The sequence below is a fragment of the Pyrus communis genome, chromosome 11 (assembly GCF_041283825.1).
Source record: "Pyrus communis isolate YQ-2024b chromosome 11, ASM4128382v1, whole genome shotgun sequence".
Lineage (NCBI taxonomy): Eukaryota > Viridiplantae > Streptophyta > Magnoliopsida > Rosales > Rosaceae > Pyrus > Pyrus communis.
In genome coordinates, this window is record NC_142575.1 from 15922166 (window position 1) to 15943341 (window position 21176).

Below are 21176 nucleotides of genomic sequence, written 5' to 3' on the forward strand. Positions count from 1 at the left end.
TGATGGTGGCACCACTACTCCGTCTGCTACAGCTCCACTTGGAGTTGGTGAATCCATGACCAGACTTTTGAGGTAACTATATTTAGATCAGACTTACTCTGGTCCTGAAAAATCATGGTCCCACAATTGCCCTTAACTATCTGTATGAAAGGCAACCTATTCCTCTGAGAATGGATTTTTATCCAAAGACCATGCTTATTGAAGTAAGCTGGAATACGTACTGTTTGGTCTTCAAATTCTTAGAATATGCCTCTGTTTCACACATATGCTCCTCGAAAAAGAAATCATATATCTCATTGATTGGCCTTGATCCTCACTCATGCTGACCCGATGATGACCCTTTGACTTCAACGGTGAGATCCTCTTCTGATCTTCCTTTATATAGCCTTCTCAAATAACATTTTTCTTATCCTTTCTTCTTTCTACCATGACGTCTGTTTTTCCTTTGCTCAACCCTAATCTTCTTCTGAGTCTTTCATTGAAGAAAACTTTGATCCCAGAAAATTGTGTTGTCCACTGTAAATCCCTACATAATCCCAGAAATGTCTCCTTACTTCCAGCAACTTGCTCGATAATTTTTCACGCTTCTTGCAACTCATTCTATAACACCCATCCCCATGTGGCATACACGATGTAGATCTTGCATCGGAGTTGATCCTCTGGATTGGCTTGTCACTTTTGTGGAGATCTTTCATCACCATTTTCTTCCTCGTCTGGCACTTGATGATGATGGCTGTGATGCTTCTTCATTCAAACACTAACCCATGCGGTACTTATGTGGTTTGAGCATTGAAGTCACATAAGAGTGTCTTTTCACCAACGTTCTTCCCTCCCTGGCTTTTAGCGCAAAATTTGCATGGAGTCGAATTCCTTTAAGGTGGTAAAACGTTCTTATGAATTCTTCGTCTTTGTTTCTTTCCATTTCCTCTACTCATAGACGGGGACGGTGGCAGACTCCAGCCTTAATGTAGTGTTGTGCTCGGTATGCAACAAGGTGGATGTAGTGTGGCGCTAACTTGATAGTGGTATTCTCTCTTGAATCCAGTGGTGGAGCCATATAGAGACCAGCAATGGCCTAAGCCTATCCTGAAACTTTAGCTCTTATACATATTGCCTGCAAGCTTTCACAAAAATGAGCACGTAGTGATGCGAATTATATAAGCACACAAATTAAAACCCTCTTTTGACAATTGTAGTATATGTATAAGTAGGGATCGTTCTAAACCGAGGATTAGGAGGGATTGCTAAATCACTTGGAATCTGACTCAAAAACGTAAAACAAAGGTTAAAACACTAAACTAGACTCAAAGAATGCAAAACTAAACAATAAAAACACTAAAACAAACCAAAAGACTCAAAACAGCACCAAAACACTCAAAACTGCCTTAAAAACACAATCTGGGCAGTTTTGAGCACTTACACTAATTTGGAAGAATTTGGGTGAAAAATTGAATCAAAACACTTAGAAACACAAACTAAGACACTTTCTAACTAAATTGGACACTAAAGTAAAGGGGGATTTAGTTTTTGACGAAATTAAATAACATGCACAGATTGTAATTAAAACAGATTGTAAAGATGAATTTGATGAAAATATGGATGGAATGCTAGCTAGAAGGTTCTTCTCCACACATGTCACACTTGCATACAAGATGATTTTCAGTTGGTCTTTCGATGAATTATGAAACTCAACACCCCGGGTTAATTAGGTTCGCTTAAATTAACCTTCAAGTTCTCCTTAAGTTAATGAATTGGATGGGACAGCGCATACACAATTCAAAACATTCTCCAAAAGTCCTTTACGTGAAAAGCACAATAAAGATACAATCAAAGATCATTAAGCAACATGAAAACTATAAGTGTTGACGAGGCATTCGTTACTATGATGAGCATGAAACTAGTGCCAAGAATTCATTCAACGCGATTGTTTATAAGCAACCTCCACTACTTGTGAAAATAAGTTTGTAACTATTAGGTGAAACTCACTTATATTCTAGCATCATATTCATGCATGAAAACTAAGCGTGCACTCTCAATAAACATACACAAATAAGTTATCAATCAAGCAGTTAAACGAATTGAATCCACAACTCATGAAATTCCAACCAAAGGTAATCAATTTATATTGCAAGCATAAACATGGTTTTGAATCACCCCCTAGCTAACTAGGGATTTAGCCTCTCATGTTCACAGAAAGAGAAACAAAATTGAAATTAAACATAAAGAACAAAAGATTGATTACACCTAAAACGCCCAAGGAATCCACTTGAATTTCTGCACGTTTTAAATTCCTCTTTCTCCTTTCTTCTTGCTGCGGCAGAGGAGGTTTATGGTGAGTTTGGATGATTTTCTGGTTTAGGGATGGGTTTATGGGGCGATGGTGGTGCGGCAAGGTGGTGGGATGATGTATGGAGGTGTGGATGGTGGCTGGAATGGTGGCTAGAATGGTGGAGGAAGGCTGCGGATTGAAGGGATTTAGGTGATGGTGGCTGCGGCAAAAGGGAGAGAGTGGAAGGGTGGCTGCGGCAACAAGGTTTTGTGGCTGAATTATGGAAGAATGAATGAATGAGAGAAGAGCTAGGGTGCAGCTGAAATTTAGTTTATATAGGGTTATAGAAAATAAAACCCTAGCTTATTAAAATTAAATCAAAGGCTCCCAAAATTAGGAAATTAAATCAGAAATTTCAAAGGGAATTGATTAATAGGTGCGGCTAGGGTTTAGTTTAGGAGAGAAATAGGTTTAAGTTCAGAAATAAAAGGGCAAGGTGCGGCCAAGAAGAAGTGTTAGGGTTTAGGTGCATAAAATGGGACAAAAATGCCCCCCCTTGCACGGCAAGGGAAGGGGAGAAGGGGAGAGGCCACGGCATAGGTTGGAAAGTGGGCTAGGGCCTTTGTCTTGTGTACTAAAGTGCATACAAGGCCTACAAAGTGGCTAGAAAATATGGACGTTTAGATTAGGAAAGGTTACCAAAACGGGAAACCTAGGGTTAACTTTCCTACTTCAAGTAGGAATCCTTGTTAGAGTAGGAATCCTCGTTTGAGTAGGAATTCATCGTTGGAGTAGGAATTCATCGTTTCTTCAAGTCTTCAACTCATTCATTCCTCTTTTGCTCCAAAAGACTCCAATTTGCATCTTCTTGCACACTTTGGCCTTATAATCTGAAAATACACAAAAGTGACTTTAAACACTAAAATAACTAAGGAAACACAACAAAAATGCACGAGAACAAGCTAATTAAGTCGCATGAATATGCTCCTATCACGTAGCTCATTGGTTTTGGTGTTTTGTATATTGAAATGACCTTGGTTCGAGACTTGCTTTGTGTTTCAACATTTTTAAGTTTTTTTTTTAAGCTGAAAGAAGAAAAAATCCTTATAATTTGCCTTGTTTTTTACCATAATAAAATTAATCCCTTCTTTTTTGGTTATAATTAGCATTATGTTTAAACATATAAAAAACTACCCTTTGTTTTGGCTAGACGATATAAATCAAAGACTTATACCGTCTAGAGCAAAGTCTAATTTTAAGTTATGATCTTAAATTTTTGTTCGATTCTATTTTTTTATTTTATCAAAACTTGTAAACAAGTTTAATTCTTATGATATAATCATTTCAATACTAATTTTTTTTCATACATAATATAAAGCTCCACCATTCTTGTTTGATTAGAATTTTCCATGCAAATACAGAAAACAAAACCTTTAATTTTTCTTCATTAATTATACTTCAAAGCCTAATTTCTTTCTATGACTCAAGAGGCCCCTCATAATCTAGTTTTCTGGCTCTGCCACTGCTTGAATCAGTGATTCTAGTGCAACATGTTGTTTTGACCCCAGATTTTCTCTTTCACTAGGGGTGAGGGTTTGTCACCCCCAAACCATTGTACTAGTTATATCTTCTTTGTAACTTTGGAAGTAATGATTAATTTGTACAAGAATCTTCATGTCTTGTGTATCTTTTGGCATAAAGAATTTTCAATCCGATAAATGTTTCCAAATAAGTAAACGAACTTTGAGAAATAAAATAAGCAACAGAGCAAAAACACGATTAAGTTTGTAGGCCCAAGATAGAGTTTTAAAAAACCCCTCTTGGCAATGTTGATTGGAAAAACATTACCTCCTAAACTTTGCATTTTATGAAGCACTCTAATCGCGATATCTGGAGTACCACCTTGTTTGGTATTAGGAATTGAATATTCAACCCATGAGGAGCCCATTTGCTCCGAGCTGTTTTTCAACATTGGTCGGATCTAAGTCGACTTCGCGTATATTGAAAATATCCTATAAAACATAGGTTTAGTGAAATTTTCCATACTTCTCCCATGTTTTTAGGTTAAGAGCTTTGACAATTGCAACGTAGTGTGAGAAAGGAGTTTCTCTTCCCAAACTGGGTTGCACGTACATTTCCAATGAATCTTAAATGAAAGTTCTTTGGAAACATAGTCGTCGACATATGGGTCAGATTTTTAGAATCCTCACATTTTCCAGGATGGTTCGTTCTTCGGTATACATATTTGACATGATTTTGATTTGAAATGGGATGGCCTCTTTTCCGTAAGCCATAAAGAATGGTGTTTCCCTTGTAGCTTTCCGAACTATTATGCGATATGCCCATAGGACTATGGGTAGTTCTTCCGGCCACTTATTTTTCTTTGGTTCTTGTACTTTCTAAGGCAGGCCCAGACCCAATGCGGGCTAGGCGACCATTCGGGGCCCAAAAAATTGGGGGCACCAAAATTATTAGGGTGTTATATTCATATATGTTTTTATAATAGTATAAATTTATAAAATTTGGTTACATGGCAAAGAAATTTAACTAGAACTGGGGGTTTTTGTTGTTTGAAATTAATGAGGAGGTGTTGGGTTTGAAACACCATGTATGTTTATTTACTTTCAATTTTTACAAATTTCTTTTCATAAGAATACAAATGATAAAAAAAAGTTTGATCAAAAGTGGTTGTTTATGTTGTTTAAAATTAACGTGGAGGCCCTAGGTTTGGAATACTATGTGTTTTTTTACTTTCCAATTTTTATGAATTTCTTTTCATAAGAGTTTAAACTTATGAAATTTGGCTAAATGATCAAGAAGTTTAATTAGAAGCAATGATTTTTGTTGTTTAAAATTAATGAGAGGTTATGAGTTCAAAATGTTATGTGTAGTTTTTAAACATTCATTCCAATTCATGTCTAACCTTCAACAAAGAGTAATTCATAGACCAAATTTGCAAATCATATATTGTGTCACCAATAGGTTTAATTTAGTGCTCATTCATTACTTGTACATATCAATTAAAAGTTTGAAAACATAATTATTTTTTAGTCTCGTATTGACAAGGTTAGTAAATAAGCAAAAACACCTCACAATTTATCTAAAAATATATTTTTTTAAACAAATGATATTATCTACACTAAAGGGGTGGGGGAGCGGGCTTAGCCTCATAATGGGCTAGCAATAATGTAGTTCAAGTTCGCCTTTGGCAAGAATCGACCCTAAAACCTCTCACTTATAGGTGAAGAGGATACCACTTGACCGTAAACTACGTGGCAATAAAACACTTTAAAAATTTAGATAAAAGGAAAACAAAACTCATCATCTATCTACTTGTAAAAATTCAGATAAAGGAAAACAAAACTCATCATCTATCTACTTGTAAGTCTGGGGTTTTTTGGTTCCCTTCTTTCAATACAAAATAAATTAGTTTTTCCCGTGTTTCTAATTTATTGAGTTTGAAGTGCTTTTCTAATAATTTTTTCGAAGTCTTATATGTGAAAACAAATAATTTTCTTAAATAAAGTTAGGGCACATGTTTTGGCGCCACTTCAAGCCTCAAAAATCTCAGGACCGACCTTGGTCTTTTCTTCAAGCACTGGAGGATGGCTTTGTTTGAGGCTTTTGCATGTCCATTGCCTTGGGGATATCTCATAGTGGAGGTGACATGGCGGATCCCAAGTTCTTTGTACTAGTCTATGACTTCGGAGCCGGTAAATTGTAGCCCGCTATTGGTTACTATGGCATGGGAAATCCCTATCAATGAATAATATTTTGCCAAACAAAAGACTTGACGACTGTGACCATGATTCTTGTTAGAGGTTCCACTTCTATCCATATCAAAAAGTAGTCTATTGCCACTATCAAGTAATGTCTGTTTCCTGGAGTGTTCTTAAGGGGTCCTACTAAATTGATACCCCATTGTATGAAGGGCCATGAACCTGTCAGGGTATTGAGTTCTTCCACGTGTTGATGGTTCATAGAAGCGTACCTTTAACATTTATTAGAACTCTGGGTATAGCTATTTGCACTTTGTCGCATGGTAAGATAGTAGTAACCTATGATCATTGCTTTTTGGGCTAACGACGTCCCTCTAGCATGATTGTCCCAGATTCAAGAATGGATGTGATTCAGAATTTGCTGGCCAATCTATGGTGTGGCACATAAGGTATATGGTCTGGAGTAGGAACACCAATAGAGCTTCCCGCGGATGACTATATACGTTGTCAGCCTTCTAGATTAAGTTTCTGGCTAGGTTATGATCCTTTGGTAGTGTTTCGTCTCGTATCTAATCAGTGATTTCCTCCATCCAATTTTCTCAAGCATTGATGATGGCTACTAATTCAGGCTCGATCTGATTGATACTGGGGGCTTCTAGATATTCGAAGGGAATTGGTCGTTGGAATGAGTAATCTACGTTTGAAGCTATCTCGACAAGTTTGTCGGTGTGGCTATTTTCTATTTTGACAATTTGTATGATTTCATATTTTTCGAACTTCTTAAGTAAAACCTTAACTCTGCTCAGGTAGAGTCTCATGGTAGGATGGTGGGAGACGTAATATCTTGTGACTTGGTTAACTATAAGCATCGAGTCACAATGGATTAGTAGTTCTTTTACTTGGAGTTCTTTTACAACTCTCAATTCCTCCAGAAAGGCCTCGTACTCTACTTTGTTGTTGCTTGCTTTCAATCCAAGTTTTAGAGCCTGCTCGAGTATGAATTTGTCTGGTGTTTGAAGCACCATACCTACATCGACCCTATGGATGTTGAACGATCCGCCTATGTAAAGCTTCCATAGGTGTGGATTTTCTGGATTACCTTGGGAACTGGCTGTGTCTGTGGTACCTCAAGCCACTGATGTGAATTTGGCTAAGAAGTCTGCCAGTGCTTACACCTTGATGGATGTCTTAGGTCAATAAATTATCTCATGTTGCCCTAGTTCAATGGCCTATTTGGTGATTCTGGATGAGGCGTTGGGGCTATGCAATATTGATTTGAATGGATACTTTGTCATGTAGATTATTCTGAATGACTGGAAATATGGTTGGGGTTTTCTAGATGCCTTTACTAGTGCCAGGATGAGTTTTTCCATTTTTTGATACCTTGTTTCTAGTTTGAAAATAGCTTTTGACATGTAATATATCAATTTTTGCTCCCCCAAGTCTTCTCGAATCTGAGTTGCACTTATCGCATAGTTGGACACGGTCAAGTATAAGTACAGGTCTTCTCTGTCGATTGGCTTAGATAACAGTGAGGGTTTGGAAAGGTACTCATTGAGTTTAGTGAAGACTTATTCGCATTCATCTGTCCAAAGTAGACCCTTGCTTTTCTTTATTGTCGTGAACAATGGTTTGCATTTGTCAGTGGATTGTGAGAGAATTTGCATGATGCCATTTTGATGATGGCTTTGATCTAATCTGGATTAGCTTTGATTCCTTGTTTGGTAACCATATAACCTAAGAATTTGCATGATGCCACTCCGAATATGCATTTTTCTAAATTCAATTTCATGTCATACTTCTAGAGCATATCAAACGACTCTTGAAGGTGTGTTATGTGGTCCTTCTTTTCTTTGCTTTTAATGACCATGTCATCCACATAAACCTTCATTGTATCTTCAATTTATGGGCTTTTTGTTAAAACTCCCTTTTTTTAAACCTTATAAGGTGGAAATTGTCATTGCATATTAGACCTACTCCAACCCTTGTAGTAAAACTCAAATTTTAGGTCCTAAACTTACCAACTTGCTCTAACTCTTAGGGCAAATATGAGTTTTAACCCAAAACTCATTTATGGAACAAATTTAGGTTAAGATTCCTCCAGGGTTAGTGGGGCTGGCCATCGTATACATGTATTCTTTTTAATTTTATATTTATAAATTCATTGAATCTAACTGCTAAGATCTAATATAGTCAAATCCAACGATAAAAAAAAGGATCTAACAGTCCAAATTTAAATCTAACAATTAAAGTAATTAAAAAAAATTATTTCATATGTTTCATATTCCTTCATAGTGTTCCAAAATTTTTACGGTGTCGGCTTAGTGATTTTGTCATCCCAATCTGAAATGTCCACTTAGACTCCAAATTAGCTTTGTTGGCCGACACAGGAAGGTGATGAAGCCATAAAGTGTAGTGATGTGAAAAAATGTAAATAAATTTAAACCTAAAAGTGCCTAAATGTAAGAGTGCGCATATGAGTGGGAATGGATCCATTTCACACATGATGTCAGAGCATAAGTATAGTATACTAAAATTAGAATAAAAACTATACCATCAGAAGTAGCTCCGATATCAGTGTTTCCTAGAGATCCTTGTTGACACGAACATTGGAACTAAATCCTGGAGGGGCCAAAAAACAAGGGTGAGTGGCTTAAAAATAAAGCTTTGTAGAAACCTTTTTGAAAACATAAAAGCCCATCGCCGTAAAACAAGTATAGTTTCCAAATATAATATACTACGTATAGCATGAAAGTACTTATCGTAGTCAGCAATAACTAAAAAATGCAATACTTCATAACAATTCGTAAATAAGCATATAACTTCTAGTAATTACAATATCTCGCAGAAATAAACATATCATATCGAGTTCTCATCGACATATGCTGACACACGAGTTCATGCAGAGATATTCTAACATGAACAGGATTGGGTGTAATAATGATTTACGCTATAGTACTACAATCACGTGAAGACTGACGCTATGCGCATCACATACGAGTCCTAATTGCCTATAGCAATCTAGGACAAGACTGGCACCTACAATGGATCTAAAGTGAGCTTACGGTGCGATGTGAATGTACACGTGAAAGAATGGCCCCAGACATCAAAGATCCTTGCGATGCGTTTCACCTAGAAGTGAAACCATTCACATAAATATATAACTTATATACACGTTTTTGTACAAAGTACGGTTAATAAAGAAACTACTTTAAAATGGTTGAATTTTAGAAAACGGTCGGCGGATTTGGATTCGGCACGTCGAGAAACCTAAGGAGGAATCTCGAGTTCCTCCATGCATCACCGCACGCGCCGCCACAAGGTGGCTGCACATGCGCCGGTCATCGCGATTTTCAGATTTTTCCAGGTTTTTTAAACTAAATTCGAGAGCTCATTTCGTGCTTAATTCTTCACCAAACTCGATGATTCAAAAGCAAATTTGAAGCTATAAATGTAGGGAACAAAAATATACCAAAGTGGGGCCTATTTATGGTATGTGTTGGCCGGAAAGATGGCCTAAAAGTGGCCAGGTGGTCACGGTTCTAGGTTTCCAAAAATCTGGGGAAGTCTCCCCCTTAGCCATTTCTGCAACAACTATCCTCCAAATCAAGTATAGAGGTTACAAATAGTACCAGATCATGTTTGAAAGGAAAAATCTAAAGGATTTCGATAATTACCATGGTTGCACAGTGGAGTTTTGCCAGGAAAATGGTTGTGGCGATGATGTGTTTTCTCGCACTTTTAGAGGGAAGGACGAGAGAATGAGGTAAGGAAAGTGGGAGAGAGTCTGGTAGTCAGTGGTGGTCTGGAGTTCGCCAGAGTGGCGATGATGATGATCTCAGCCTCACGGCTGTCCAGTGTTTGTAGGGGTGAAAGCGACGACAGAGAGGTTGAGGGAGAGAGGTGTAGAACACAAGAGAGACAGAGGGGGATATGACATGGTGGTCTGGTGTGGTTTAGCATTTCCTGGGGAGCTCGCCAGAGGAGCTAGGCAGTGGTGACCGCTGTCGAGTCTCTCTGTTTACAGAGATGAGAGAGTGAATATAATAGGGGAGAATAAGAGAGAGATGAGAGTGTTTCAAAAGAAAAAAAAAATAGGGGAAAAAGCGAGGGAGACACAGGTGTAAGGGAGGAGAGTGGGGTGTGGGCCCCATTGGCTCACAAACAAGGCCATAAAAGAGAAACATAAAATATCTCCTACGAAATGTAAAATTACCAAATCGCGTTTCATGTTCGTAAGTCCGTAAAATCTCCATCGTAATTTTAAATTTGATTTCGCTTGCACCTATACGTTTGTACCATCAAGTACTTCGAGAATATGGTAAAATAAAAACTCATCATGTAATGATGGTCAACGAAAGTTGATAATCTCGCCACTAAGGGCGTTTTTGTCAATTCACTCATTTAGAATTTAATAAAATCTTCAAATTAGGAACGGGCTGTCACATTTTTCAATATTTAGTAGAATCTAAATATTTTTAGGTTAAAATGTTCATAAAATTAGATTAGAATAGATTAGAATAGTCTACGTAATTTTATTTATTTTTTTTGTAAAAAGTTACATTAATAAAAAAATTATTCTAAATTCATTCTTTAATAATATCGAGCTAAATTAACTCAGAAGGGTTGGAGGAGAAAAACTGTTTTTGGGTTAAAACCTAAATTTTATGAGTTCATTATTATTAAATATTAATATGGGGTGCTAATTAAAAAACAACCTTTAATTACTAGATATTTGTTTAAAAATAAAAAAAAAATTAAGATCTAACTGTTTAAATATCTAAAGTATCTTCTTTTCCAAAAATAACACAAATTAACCTCATTAATCTCGAAATTAGTGCTCACAACTATACGATGAAATAATAATATAATAATTAATTACGAATATCTTCCCACAGAAATTTTAACAAATCTAATTGAAAAGCTTTGTGGAATGAAAATTTGAATTAAACTGAAAATTATTAAGCATCAAATTTAACACATGAAAATAATAGATTGAAAACATAAGAAACAAGGCCTAGGGCATCCAAATTCATCATAACCTATCACATCCCGTCCCAAATTTAATCATATTTTATTCCCTAGCATTGAAAATTTTCAAAAAATGCCCTTGGTTGGCTAAGTGGAAATCCTAAGTGGACATTTGAGTCTTTATCACTCTCTGTCCATTTTCACGTCTTTCTAGGTAGTACGTGTCCTTACGAACACGTGAGCACGAATGAGGTGTAAATTGGACGATTTATGCTCTTTTTCCAAAGAGGGGCAAAATGATAATTTTGCACCATCGGGATTCCATTACTTGTTTATCCAGACAACAGTGAGTTGCCAGTATTACGGGTTGCAGATTGTAATATCAATGATTTATTCACGATGACGACTTCGTGATGGTTATTTATTTATTAATACTTATCTTGTGGCACACATACATCATATGGACTTAGAGTATTGTACTACGTCCACAGCATCAAGATTACTCGGCAATGACATGAGTATATTTCTAAGTTTCACTAGCTACAGTTAGTGGAATTTTATATATCATCTTACACGTGCATTGGGGTACTATATTTATACTCCCAACTCGTCATTACTTTGATACTACTCGGTAATGACATGATTATATGATTATATTCTTAGCTTGTCATTACCTCGAGATTACCTACTAATGACATGATTTCACAATTATATTCTCAACTTGTCATTGCCTCAACATTACACGGCAATGACATGATTATATTATCCAGCTTCCTTTACAACTAGTGAATGACATTGTATGCCATGCCATCAGTAATTATCAGCTCTGTATGTATGTACTCACCAGCTCTCATTATATACAAGTATATATATCAGTTTTTAGTTGTATGGCATGCTTAGCTTTTCATAAATTATATGTGTTTTCAAAACATGGGGTTTGTATGTTTAAAAAATAAAATGTTTTATAAAACTTTGTTTTTTTTCGTCCACTCACATTTGAATGTTTTTCACCCTCTCAAGATTCAGTAGGTGTAGCAGTGATCACATTCGATGTCAAGGTACTTTCTAGCAACCCTGACATATTCCACCGTGTATGTTATTTACTCAATATATTCATAGGATTTTTGTTTGGGTAAATATGCTTTAAACCCATTCTCATGCATGTGATAGAGGGTCGGATACCTAATAAAGTGTGGCACTCCAGGGATATGTTGAAATTAATGTCGTTACTGTAAGTGTCTCAATTTGAGTTTATCCCTATTTTAGGGAAAGTTCTGCCAAATTTCGGTAGATTTCATGCATATCATGGCTTCATCACCCATTTGGGTGATGACCATCACACCACGATTTTGGTGTCTACTCGATATCAGGGTCGGGGTGTGTCACCAATTTTTTGAGCTATTGAAAAACGTGGAATAAGAAACTTGTAATATATACACCAAGTTATTCTTGGGTGTTTGTAATTAGTGAAATAAACTCACTAGCATGGCATGATGCTTCATAATAGATATGAGCATTTTTTTGTCATCATATATGTAGCCATATTTCTATAAGTACAATGTTACTTTAGATGTGAGACTTATGGCATGTGGAGACTGCATACTAACCACTTGAGAATTTATCTCTCAAAGCCATTTCTTAAAGTATGAAAATGCCATAAAATTTGTATCCAAAGATTTCAATTTAAGAGCATAAAGCTCAAAATATGTACTCAATACCTATTCTAGATAAATTTGGTTTATATTACCTCAATGAGTACTTTTGTTCGTTTGAACTAAAATTATTGTTGCAACATATTCTTGAAAGAGTTAAGAGTTACGGTAGAACTTTTGGAGAGTCTATAAAGCGATTTGTGTATATGGCGTGTATTCGCCAGAGTTATTCATTAGGCGGAGTCTTCGACAATATGCTATAATAGACATATAAGCGTGTTGTGCTCTTTTTCCCTTCAACCAAATTTTTATCCCATTGGGTTGTCCTATCAAGATTTTAGCGAGGCACCAATATTTCATAATCGTGGTGCCTGATTTCTAGTTCGCTTAGGTGTTTTCCCACTGGGTTTTCCAAGTAAGGTTTGTCGAGGCAACTACCATTGATTGGTGAACACCCAAGGGGAGTGTTATTAACAATATTTATTATGTTGTTCAGTTCTGGGTCAAATATGTAATATCTTAATAGTTGAACACCTTTCTATGTAAATCTTACGCCAATAAATAGGCACTCTAATGAGAAAGGAGACACACCTTGATTTGTCCTCAACTTGCTCACTTGTCTCTTTGTATTCTCTCTTACTCTCTATTTTATTTCCAACAATATATGAATTATAAAGTACTAGATCATGTTGTAAATATGGGGAGCAAGGATATAATGAGTGTTCATACAAGTATCTAACAAGTCTCCTACAATTTATTGAAAAGATAAAATGTAAGATGAAAGATATCTATGCTCGCCAAGGCGAGCTAGGCAGCTTAGGTAACTGGACAGGCATCTAGGAAGATCTAGGCGCCCTTTCTTATTTTTATAAATAGATAGGGATTAATTGTGGCAGTGGTCAACCGCCTAGCGCTTAGGCATCCCTAAGAGGTGGATACAAAGCATGAATAGAGTTGATTATTTTGAGATCCTCCCTAAATTATAGCTAGGAGCTCATTTAAGGAGCCCAAATGCTCTTATGTTTTACTATTATTGTTATTCTCTGCAGCTTACTGGGTTCCTTCACCAACCTAGTACACCGTTTCACGGTATAGGGGTTTAATTCAGCACTCTTGGGAATCAGTGTTTGAACAATAATGACCCCAATTCTAAACACTCTCACTGCATAGAATTTTCCTCAAATAAAAATATAGACAGAAAACAACCCAATCTCCGAGATTACGAACCATTCTCCGGTCGAATGAACCTTGGTCTAACACAATTTGCCTCAATACAAGTTGCAAACACAAAAGGTATAATAAGATCGTTCGTGTTTAGTTGTCTTACAGATAAAAGCTTATTCAACAGTAATGTTCAAAAACTGGACAACGAACCTAAACACAAGTAACGTGAGATGGAATGGTTCATCTATTGCCAATTCTCGTTTTTTTATTGGTTTTGCACTATAAACAGACCTAAAATCTGTTGAAAAACCTATATTCGTATCCTTATTGAGATCAAGTGACGGCGATTGACTCACATTTTAGGTTCTTTGGCTGTGATGGACAAATTAACTAGCATGATCATGCCTTCCAGCCATAACGTACGTTTATTCTCTGCCTACAATCCATTCCAAGTACCTCTCCACAGCTTCCAGTCCACACAGCTCCTTCACAACAGGCATGGTAGCAGGAACGTCTAACTGGAATATTGATGCCGATCCATCTAGGCCGCCCCACTGAAGAAGCTGTTTTCTTGATTCTTTAATGGCAGCCCTTGTAGCGCAGTGAACAGAAACCGCAAGAAGTAATGGTGGCTCACCAGAAGCTGCGCAAACGATTTTCAATGTGTGAGTTTCACACAACACTTTTCAAATTTTATGATGAAACATGCTCTTCTTTAATTGAAATGTTCATACTAACATAAAATTTTCAGCTTTCCAATTTATGTAATAACACAAAATTTTCGACTCTTCAATTTTTGTAACAACATAATCTCAATTTTTTCAAAATTCGCCTACTTTTAATCACACAAAATACTTTTCTGGTATCAGTTGTAGTTGGGATAAGTAGAAGTATGCAAGGAACGGCATGGCAGACCTTTTGAAGAGAGCACGTGTTTTTTATGATGCCCACTGTTCAATACTTCAACATTGAACTGTTTGGGTATGGTGTCCACCGTAGGAATCTTATATGTCCATGTACCTTCTGAAATCACCAACCCATCAGAGTTTTCCGAGTATTCTTCAAGCATGAAAAACCCAATACCCTGAACAAAAGAACCTTCGATCTGCAAGAAACATGTAATGTCAAACTTAACTAAACCACATTAACTACGTGCCAGTGAACTGGCATTATGGATCTTAACAGATTGTAGAAAAGTTGAAAACTAGGATTCTTATTCCAAAGATGACTAGATGATGAAAATGCTACACTTCTTCGAACAGAGAAAGCCTAAAGACGCTAAAGAACGGAAGTACCTAAAAATTTATAAAATAAACCGAACTACTAACTTTTCTTACAATGGAATTTGAAAAATTCTCCAAGGCAGAACCTACTGATTAGCAATGCAAACAACAAAATCTAGGTAGAGCTTAATTAAAAGAAAACGCAAAAAAATAAAAAAAATGTATGTAAACATTATAAAAATCTGAGTAGCAAGTTCAATCAGGCTAACCTGTCCTAAATCCACAGCAGGGTTGAGACTCTGACCACAATCGTAGATAATATCCGATCGCAGAATTGTGGTTTGTCCAGTCAGAACGTTTACCTCCACCTGTGATCAAGTAGTTTCAATGTTATTAATCTATAAATTTTAAATGAGAAAAAACTGGTCTCTATGACTGTGACGTTGCACTATGATTTGCTCTGCATTATGTAAATCTGCATCTTGCCGAAAATTCAACAATACACATGAATGAAAATGAAGGAGTAAGACGGTCAACACAAACTTGCCTCACTCACAGCAGCACCATAGTTAAGGTATGCCATGGAAGCAGAATCAGGGACATAATAAGAACTTGCTGATAAGTTCACATCTTGCATGGATGCCTGCATTTTGACAGAAGAAATATAAACTGCAACAACTACATCAAATTTGGGAATAAAGAAAAATGCAAGTTAAAGAGAGTTTTTTTTATTTTTTATTTTTTATTTATTTTTTATTTGATTTTTATTTTTGTTTGATATATATTTCTTGGAGAGAGTTTGGTGTTTCAGTGGCCTTCAAAAGCTATAAGGAGAAGCCACTGGGAAGTAGGGCAAGCTTGAAAGTTTGATAACTCATTAAGTTTTATTTGTACTCATAAGAAAATTGTGGCTCAATGTCAATTATTCTGTCTGGGGTTGAGTTTCTTGGGTTCTTCCAGATTCAGTGTGTGAACTATTGGAGCGTCATGGCATGGATTTGAAACAAATCAATAAGTTAATGAAATGTTTCAAAAGAAAAAAATGATGCATCAATAATTTCATGGTGATTGCTATTTTTTCTCCCTGCACTCCTCTGGGAGACTGCAAATAACATGCTATTATGGTAGTGTTATTTGCATTCCAACAAAGGAGCACACGAGTGAAATAAGCCCTCCCCTCAATCCAAATAGAATACCTGCTGAATAAGAGTCTCCCAGTTAATAGAGCCCATTTGCTCCTTCAATCTCCCCTTGAGAGTAGCTAACCTCTCAACCAAAATATTACAGCAAAGTCTAACTGCCTCACAGCTTGTCTCAGATGTAGTGCTCCCAGCAGTCATTCCCCCTTGAATTAAGCTCAATGTATCTGATTGCACCACCCGTATTTTATCCAAGAAATCTCCACTACCATCACATTGAATCGAACCAAGAGCAAAAGCTGTCACCTGTTTTACCTTCGTCCAGAGCCCCTGACCCAGTTCAACTCCTCCAACTTCAACAACAACAGACCCATCACTTAAAATGCCTACTTTTCCCGGAGTTGGCCTCAATGACACTTCATACAATATCGGTACTCGAGAAATTCCTCTTTTCTGCCATTTATTACACCTATTAAATTCTTTTACAATCTCAGTCCTTGGGTTAAAGCTTGAAGACATGGACAACTTGTTCCATATCAATGGTAAAGTATACTCCAGGGGTTCACCAGCGCTCTGCTTGTAAAACAAATCAAGGCTGTGAGATGTGTGAAGATTAACGCTTCTCACAGAATCTACTTCTATAGAAAGGATGGATGCTACATGTTCAATTACAGCTTCAGCGATAAATGACCCCTGCACCTCCCCAGGGGCCCGCATAGCAGACCTACTTGGAGTGTTTGTTTTGCACACCTTGATATCGAAAGCCAGGGCACCCCAGTCATACTTCTTAAGTGCAGTCACAATACTTTTTGGCAATAATGGACTAAAGTCTATGGAAATCCCTGCATTTATCAATATCTCAAGTTCTAAAGCTGTAATCTTCCCATCAGACTTGAATCCCACACTGTAAGTTATCTTCATGGGATGCCTTCCTCCAGCCATTATCATATCAGTCTTGCGATTGAGATATATCCGTACAGGTCTATGTAATTTGTGTGCTGCAAGAGCACATGCAGTTGCGACCTAAACATCAGAATTGCAGCAGCTTTATATTCTATTGGGCATTGGGAATCAAGTACTAAAAAAACCATAAACATAGTAAGTGATATATATATATATATATATATTTGCACGTATATATTATGTGTGTGTGAGTGTGTATGGTGTCTGCACGCATGTGTAAGATAAAGTTTATTGGTTTACTATTGATCCTGAAGAATCGTAATTTATCAGGAAACACACCAGCAATCATTTATATTCTAGTAGGCCTCTCACCACCGCTAAAGAACACAACACCCTCTCCCCACCACTAGAAAGCTCAAGATCTGAAATTTAAAAAAAAGTTGGAGGTTTAGAGTAGTATGAACAGAATGATATGCATCGAAGGTCTCCAACTCTAGTAGCACATAGAACAATTTGATTTACCACTATTCCCAGAACTGACACTAAATGCTAACTATTGCTTTATTTTCTAAAACTTCGCCTCACGTGTACACCTCTCTGCACCACTAGAGAGCCAAGACATTATATTCAACAAACATTTTTTAACATGAACGTTATTGATCATTTTAAAATCATACAGAGTTCAACATTCGCAGGGAGGTTGTAGTTGCAGGATCCTAAGATCTCCCACTTGACACCATGATCAAGTTTTATTGGTGCGCTGGTAAAAAACTTATATGGGTCAGAATCAAATATCATTTTATATATGAACTATATATCTACATCTATGTGTATGTGTATATATAAGGGCTTGGTTGGAAGTTCTTTGGTTAAAAAACCTCCTACACGGTTAAAAAACCTCCTACACTCATTCCCAACTTATGTCTAAATTTCTAGGTGCATAATGAGACTACACCAGTATGTTTCTCTTAATCTGCATTTGTGTACTCTCCACATGCAGGATAGGAGTTGTATGTGCGCAGAATGTTAGCTTAATACACAATGTTGGCCCGCTTAAGTTTTTGGGTTCCATTCATTGTCTAACAGAAATATTATATTCATGTTCACTGTGATAACAAGTGCTTAATCTACAGTTAAACGGACAATCTCGTCCACGATTAGATAGACAGTAATAAAGAAGGAATATAGAGATTTATGTAGGTATTATACTCACAGGCATTGATTGCATGGCCTTTCCACCGAAGCCCCCTCCGACCCTTCTTGTAATTACACGAACATTATTTTCAGGAATACCAAGACATTTTGCAATTGTAGAGTGTGTAGACTCAGGCATTTGACTTGAAGTGTAAACCACCATGCAGTTGTCTTCATCTGGTACAGCAAGGGCTGTTTGTGTCTCCATGTAGAAATAGTATTGTGAACCAAGTTTGATCTGAAAGCAAGATATGCATGGATTTGTAAGTTAGTGGGCGGTTCTACTTGAAAACCAAGCCAACATTCTCTTATACTCGTATTTTCTCCCATTTCACAAGTCCTTTCTATGTATATAAATAAAACCAAGGAACAAAGTTGAATATCCAAAATCCAAATTACTGGAACATAGAAAAGTACAAAAAGGGCAGAACATTAGTGTGGGAAGGAGACCGGGAAACAAAGAAAGAATGTCATATTGATTTCAAGTACCTCAGCGGAAATAATCTTGTGATCAGCTGCAGCCATTCCATTTGGTATGTCACCGACCTGTTTCGGATACAAGAAAGGAGGGACCTCAAAAAAACTTGCTCTCTTAACTGCCTCTTCGACTGATAAGATAGGTGGATCTACATCTTCCATGTTATAATCAACCACCGCAAAGTTTGTAGCCATATCTGCACGTTTCTGCGTATCTGCTACCTACAAAACTTTCTTTTGATGAGTAAACTGACACACATCCAAAGAAAGGAGAAAAATTATGCGTATAGTCTACAATTATGGATAACGATTGGCATTCATCCCAACTAAGATCGTTAGATATAGTCACAAGATTGTTGAATTACCATGAAAGCAAGACGCTGACCAGCCCATTCTGTAAGATCATTAGCAAACAGAGGTTCTGTACCAAGAAAATTCTTAGACCCAATGTTCTCCCCAGACTTGGGAATATCTTTGAAAGATATCAGTGCAGTAACTCCTGGATGTGATTTAGGTTCAAATTTTATTCCCTTCACTCTAGCCAAAGGCTTTGTACTATAAATGAACGCTCCATGTAAGCAATTTTTCGGAGATGGAATGTCGTCTACATAGACTGCCTCACCTACAAATTGACGGTCATGAATGAGATAAGAACTTTTGTGTCACGAGCTAGAAGCACTTAAGAAGATATATATAAAAAAATGGAAAAGATACATAGTCAGTTGAAACAAAAGAATTATAGAAGAAACAATTAACACTGAAGTTGTAGCACACCCACTGTTTTGTGAAAACAGTCAATAACTATTACAAACGAGGAAACAAAACAAATTCAAACAAAAAAAGACAAAAGGTCAACGAAAGCTTGGTGCCATAAAGATACAAAGAGAATCATTTGAAACATGATCTGTTAAAAAATTATATATATATATATATATATATATATATCTCTCTCTCTCTCTCTCTCTCTCCAGGGAAAGCAAGAGAGCAAAAGAGTGAGAGACAGCGGGAGGAGGACACAATGCTATATAGCAGGTGAACAAATTGCCCACAACTGGTCATCACTTTGTATTCTGTCAATTTTGGTTTCATTAAGATTTTGTTTCTTATATAAAAGAATGATCTCAAAAGATGGAAAATGAGACCTTTCTATAAGCATATCATAAGTATATAATTCAAACTCCCACTACTTTAACATGACCGACCAGCGGGAAAAAAACAAGAACCAGTCATTCTAATCCTAAACATAATTGTTAATGAATAAATCATACTACAATTTTCTCAACTAGATAAAAGGGAACATTTTGGAGCAGAGAACAGGCCTGCAAACTAAGTCCAATACCAAAAAAAAGAGACAATGATCCTCACTTTGTTTAACTTGGGTCTCACACTATGGTTTGAAGGGAAAGAAAGCTAAGTTTATGTGGGGCTCACACTATGGTTTGAAGGGAAAGAAAGCTAGGGTTATGGGGGGCACTATGATCCTCACCTTGTTTTGGGTGGTTTGGATGAAGAGGAATAGAAGGATTTTTGAAGATTTCGTGGGAGCTATTGGAAAGCTGCTATCTCTTGGTTCGTTAGCAGTTTTTAGAGTTTGGTGGTTGTTTTTTTTTTGTTTTTCATTTTGTTCGGGCTGTAGTGTGCTAGCCCTCCCTCCCACCACCCATAAAAAAAAATAAAAGGATGCTTAGTAATTAGACATCCATATAATCATGTATGTGAAGGATAACTAACCTGAAATTTAAAAAAAAGTTGGAGGTTTAGAGTAGTACGATCAGAATGATATGCATCGAAGGTCTCCAACTCTAGTAGCACATAGAACAATTTGATTTACCACTATTCCCAGAACTGACACTAAATGCTAACTATTGCTTTATTTTCTAAAACTTCGCCTCACGTGTACACCTCTCTGCACCACTAGAGAGCCAAGACATTATATTCAACAAACATTTTTTAACATGAACGTTATTGATCATTTTAAAATCATACAGAGTTCAACATTCGCAGGGAGGTTGTAGTTGCAGGATCCTAAGATCTCCCACTTGACACCATGATCAAGTTTTATTGGTGCGCTGGTAAAAAACTTATATGGGTCAGAATCAAATATCATTTTATATATGAACTATATATCTACATCTATGTGTATGTGTATATATAAGGGCTTGGTTGGAAGTTCTTCGGTTAAAAAACCTCCTACACTCATTCCCAACTTATGTCTAAATTTCTAGGTGCATAATGAGACTACACCAGTATGTTTCTCTTAATCTGCATTTGTGTACTCTCCACATGCAGGATAGGAGTTGTATGTGCGCAGAATGTTAGCTTAATACACAATGTTGGCCCGCTTAAGTTTTTGGGTTCCATTCATTGTCTAACAGAAGTATTATATTCATGTTCACTGTGATAACAAGTGCTTAATCTACAGTTAAACGGACAATCTCGTCCACGATTAGATAGACAGTAATAAA

General features: G+C 36.7%; 1 protein-coding gene across 1 annotated transcript; it reads right to left on the reverse strand.

Moving 5' to 3' along the window:
• Window positions 1-13889: 13889 nt before the first annotated feature.
• Window positions 13890-21076, reverse strand: LOC137742011 (indole-3-acetaldehyde oxidase-like). The gene is made up of 9 exons (XM_088679450.1): window positions 21039-21076; window positions 19077-19365; window positions 18724-18933; window positions 18254-18472; window positions 16195-17160; window positions 15546-15641; window positions 15268-15366; window positions 14691-14880; window positions 13890-14418 (listed from the first exon to the last, which is right to left on the reverse strand). Exons 1-9 carry the CDS (start codon window positions 21074-21076, stop codon window positions 14201-14203), a joined length of 2325 nt encoding a protein of 774 aa, XP_088535576.1. The 3' UTR covers window positions 13890-14200.
• Window positions 21077-21176: the final 100 nt, after the last annotated feature.

Excerpts from the sequence above, each read along its gene's own strand:
- LOC137742011 (XM_088679450.1), bottom strand. The coding sequence starts at position 21,076 with ATGAATGGAACCCAAAAACTTAAGCGGGCCAACATTGT. Across the intron at positions 15,642-16,194 it reads GGGAGACTCTTATTCAGCAG|GCATCCATGCAAGATGTGAA; the intron begins GTATTCTATTTG and ends GTCAAAATGCAG. Across the intron at positions 14,419-14,690 it reads ACACGTGCTCTCTTCAAAAG|CTTCTGGTGAGCCACCATTA; the intron begins GTCTGCCATGCC and ends TCGTTTGCGCAG.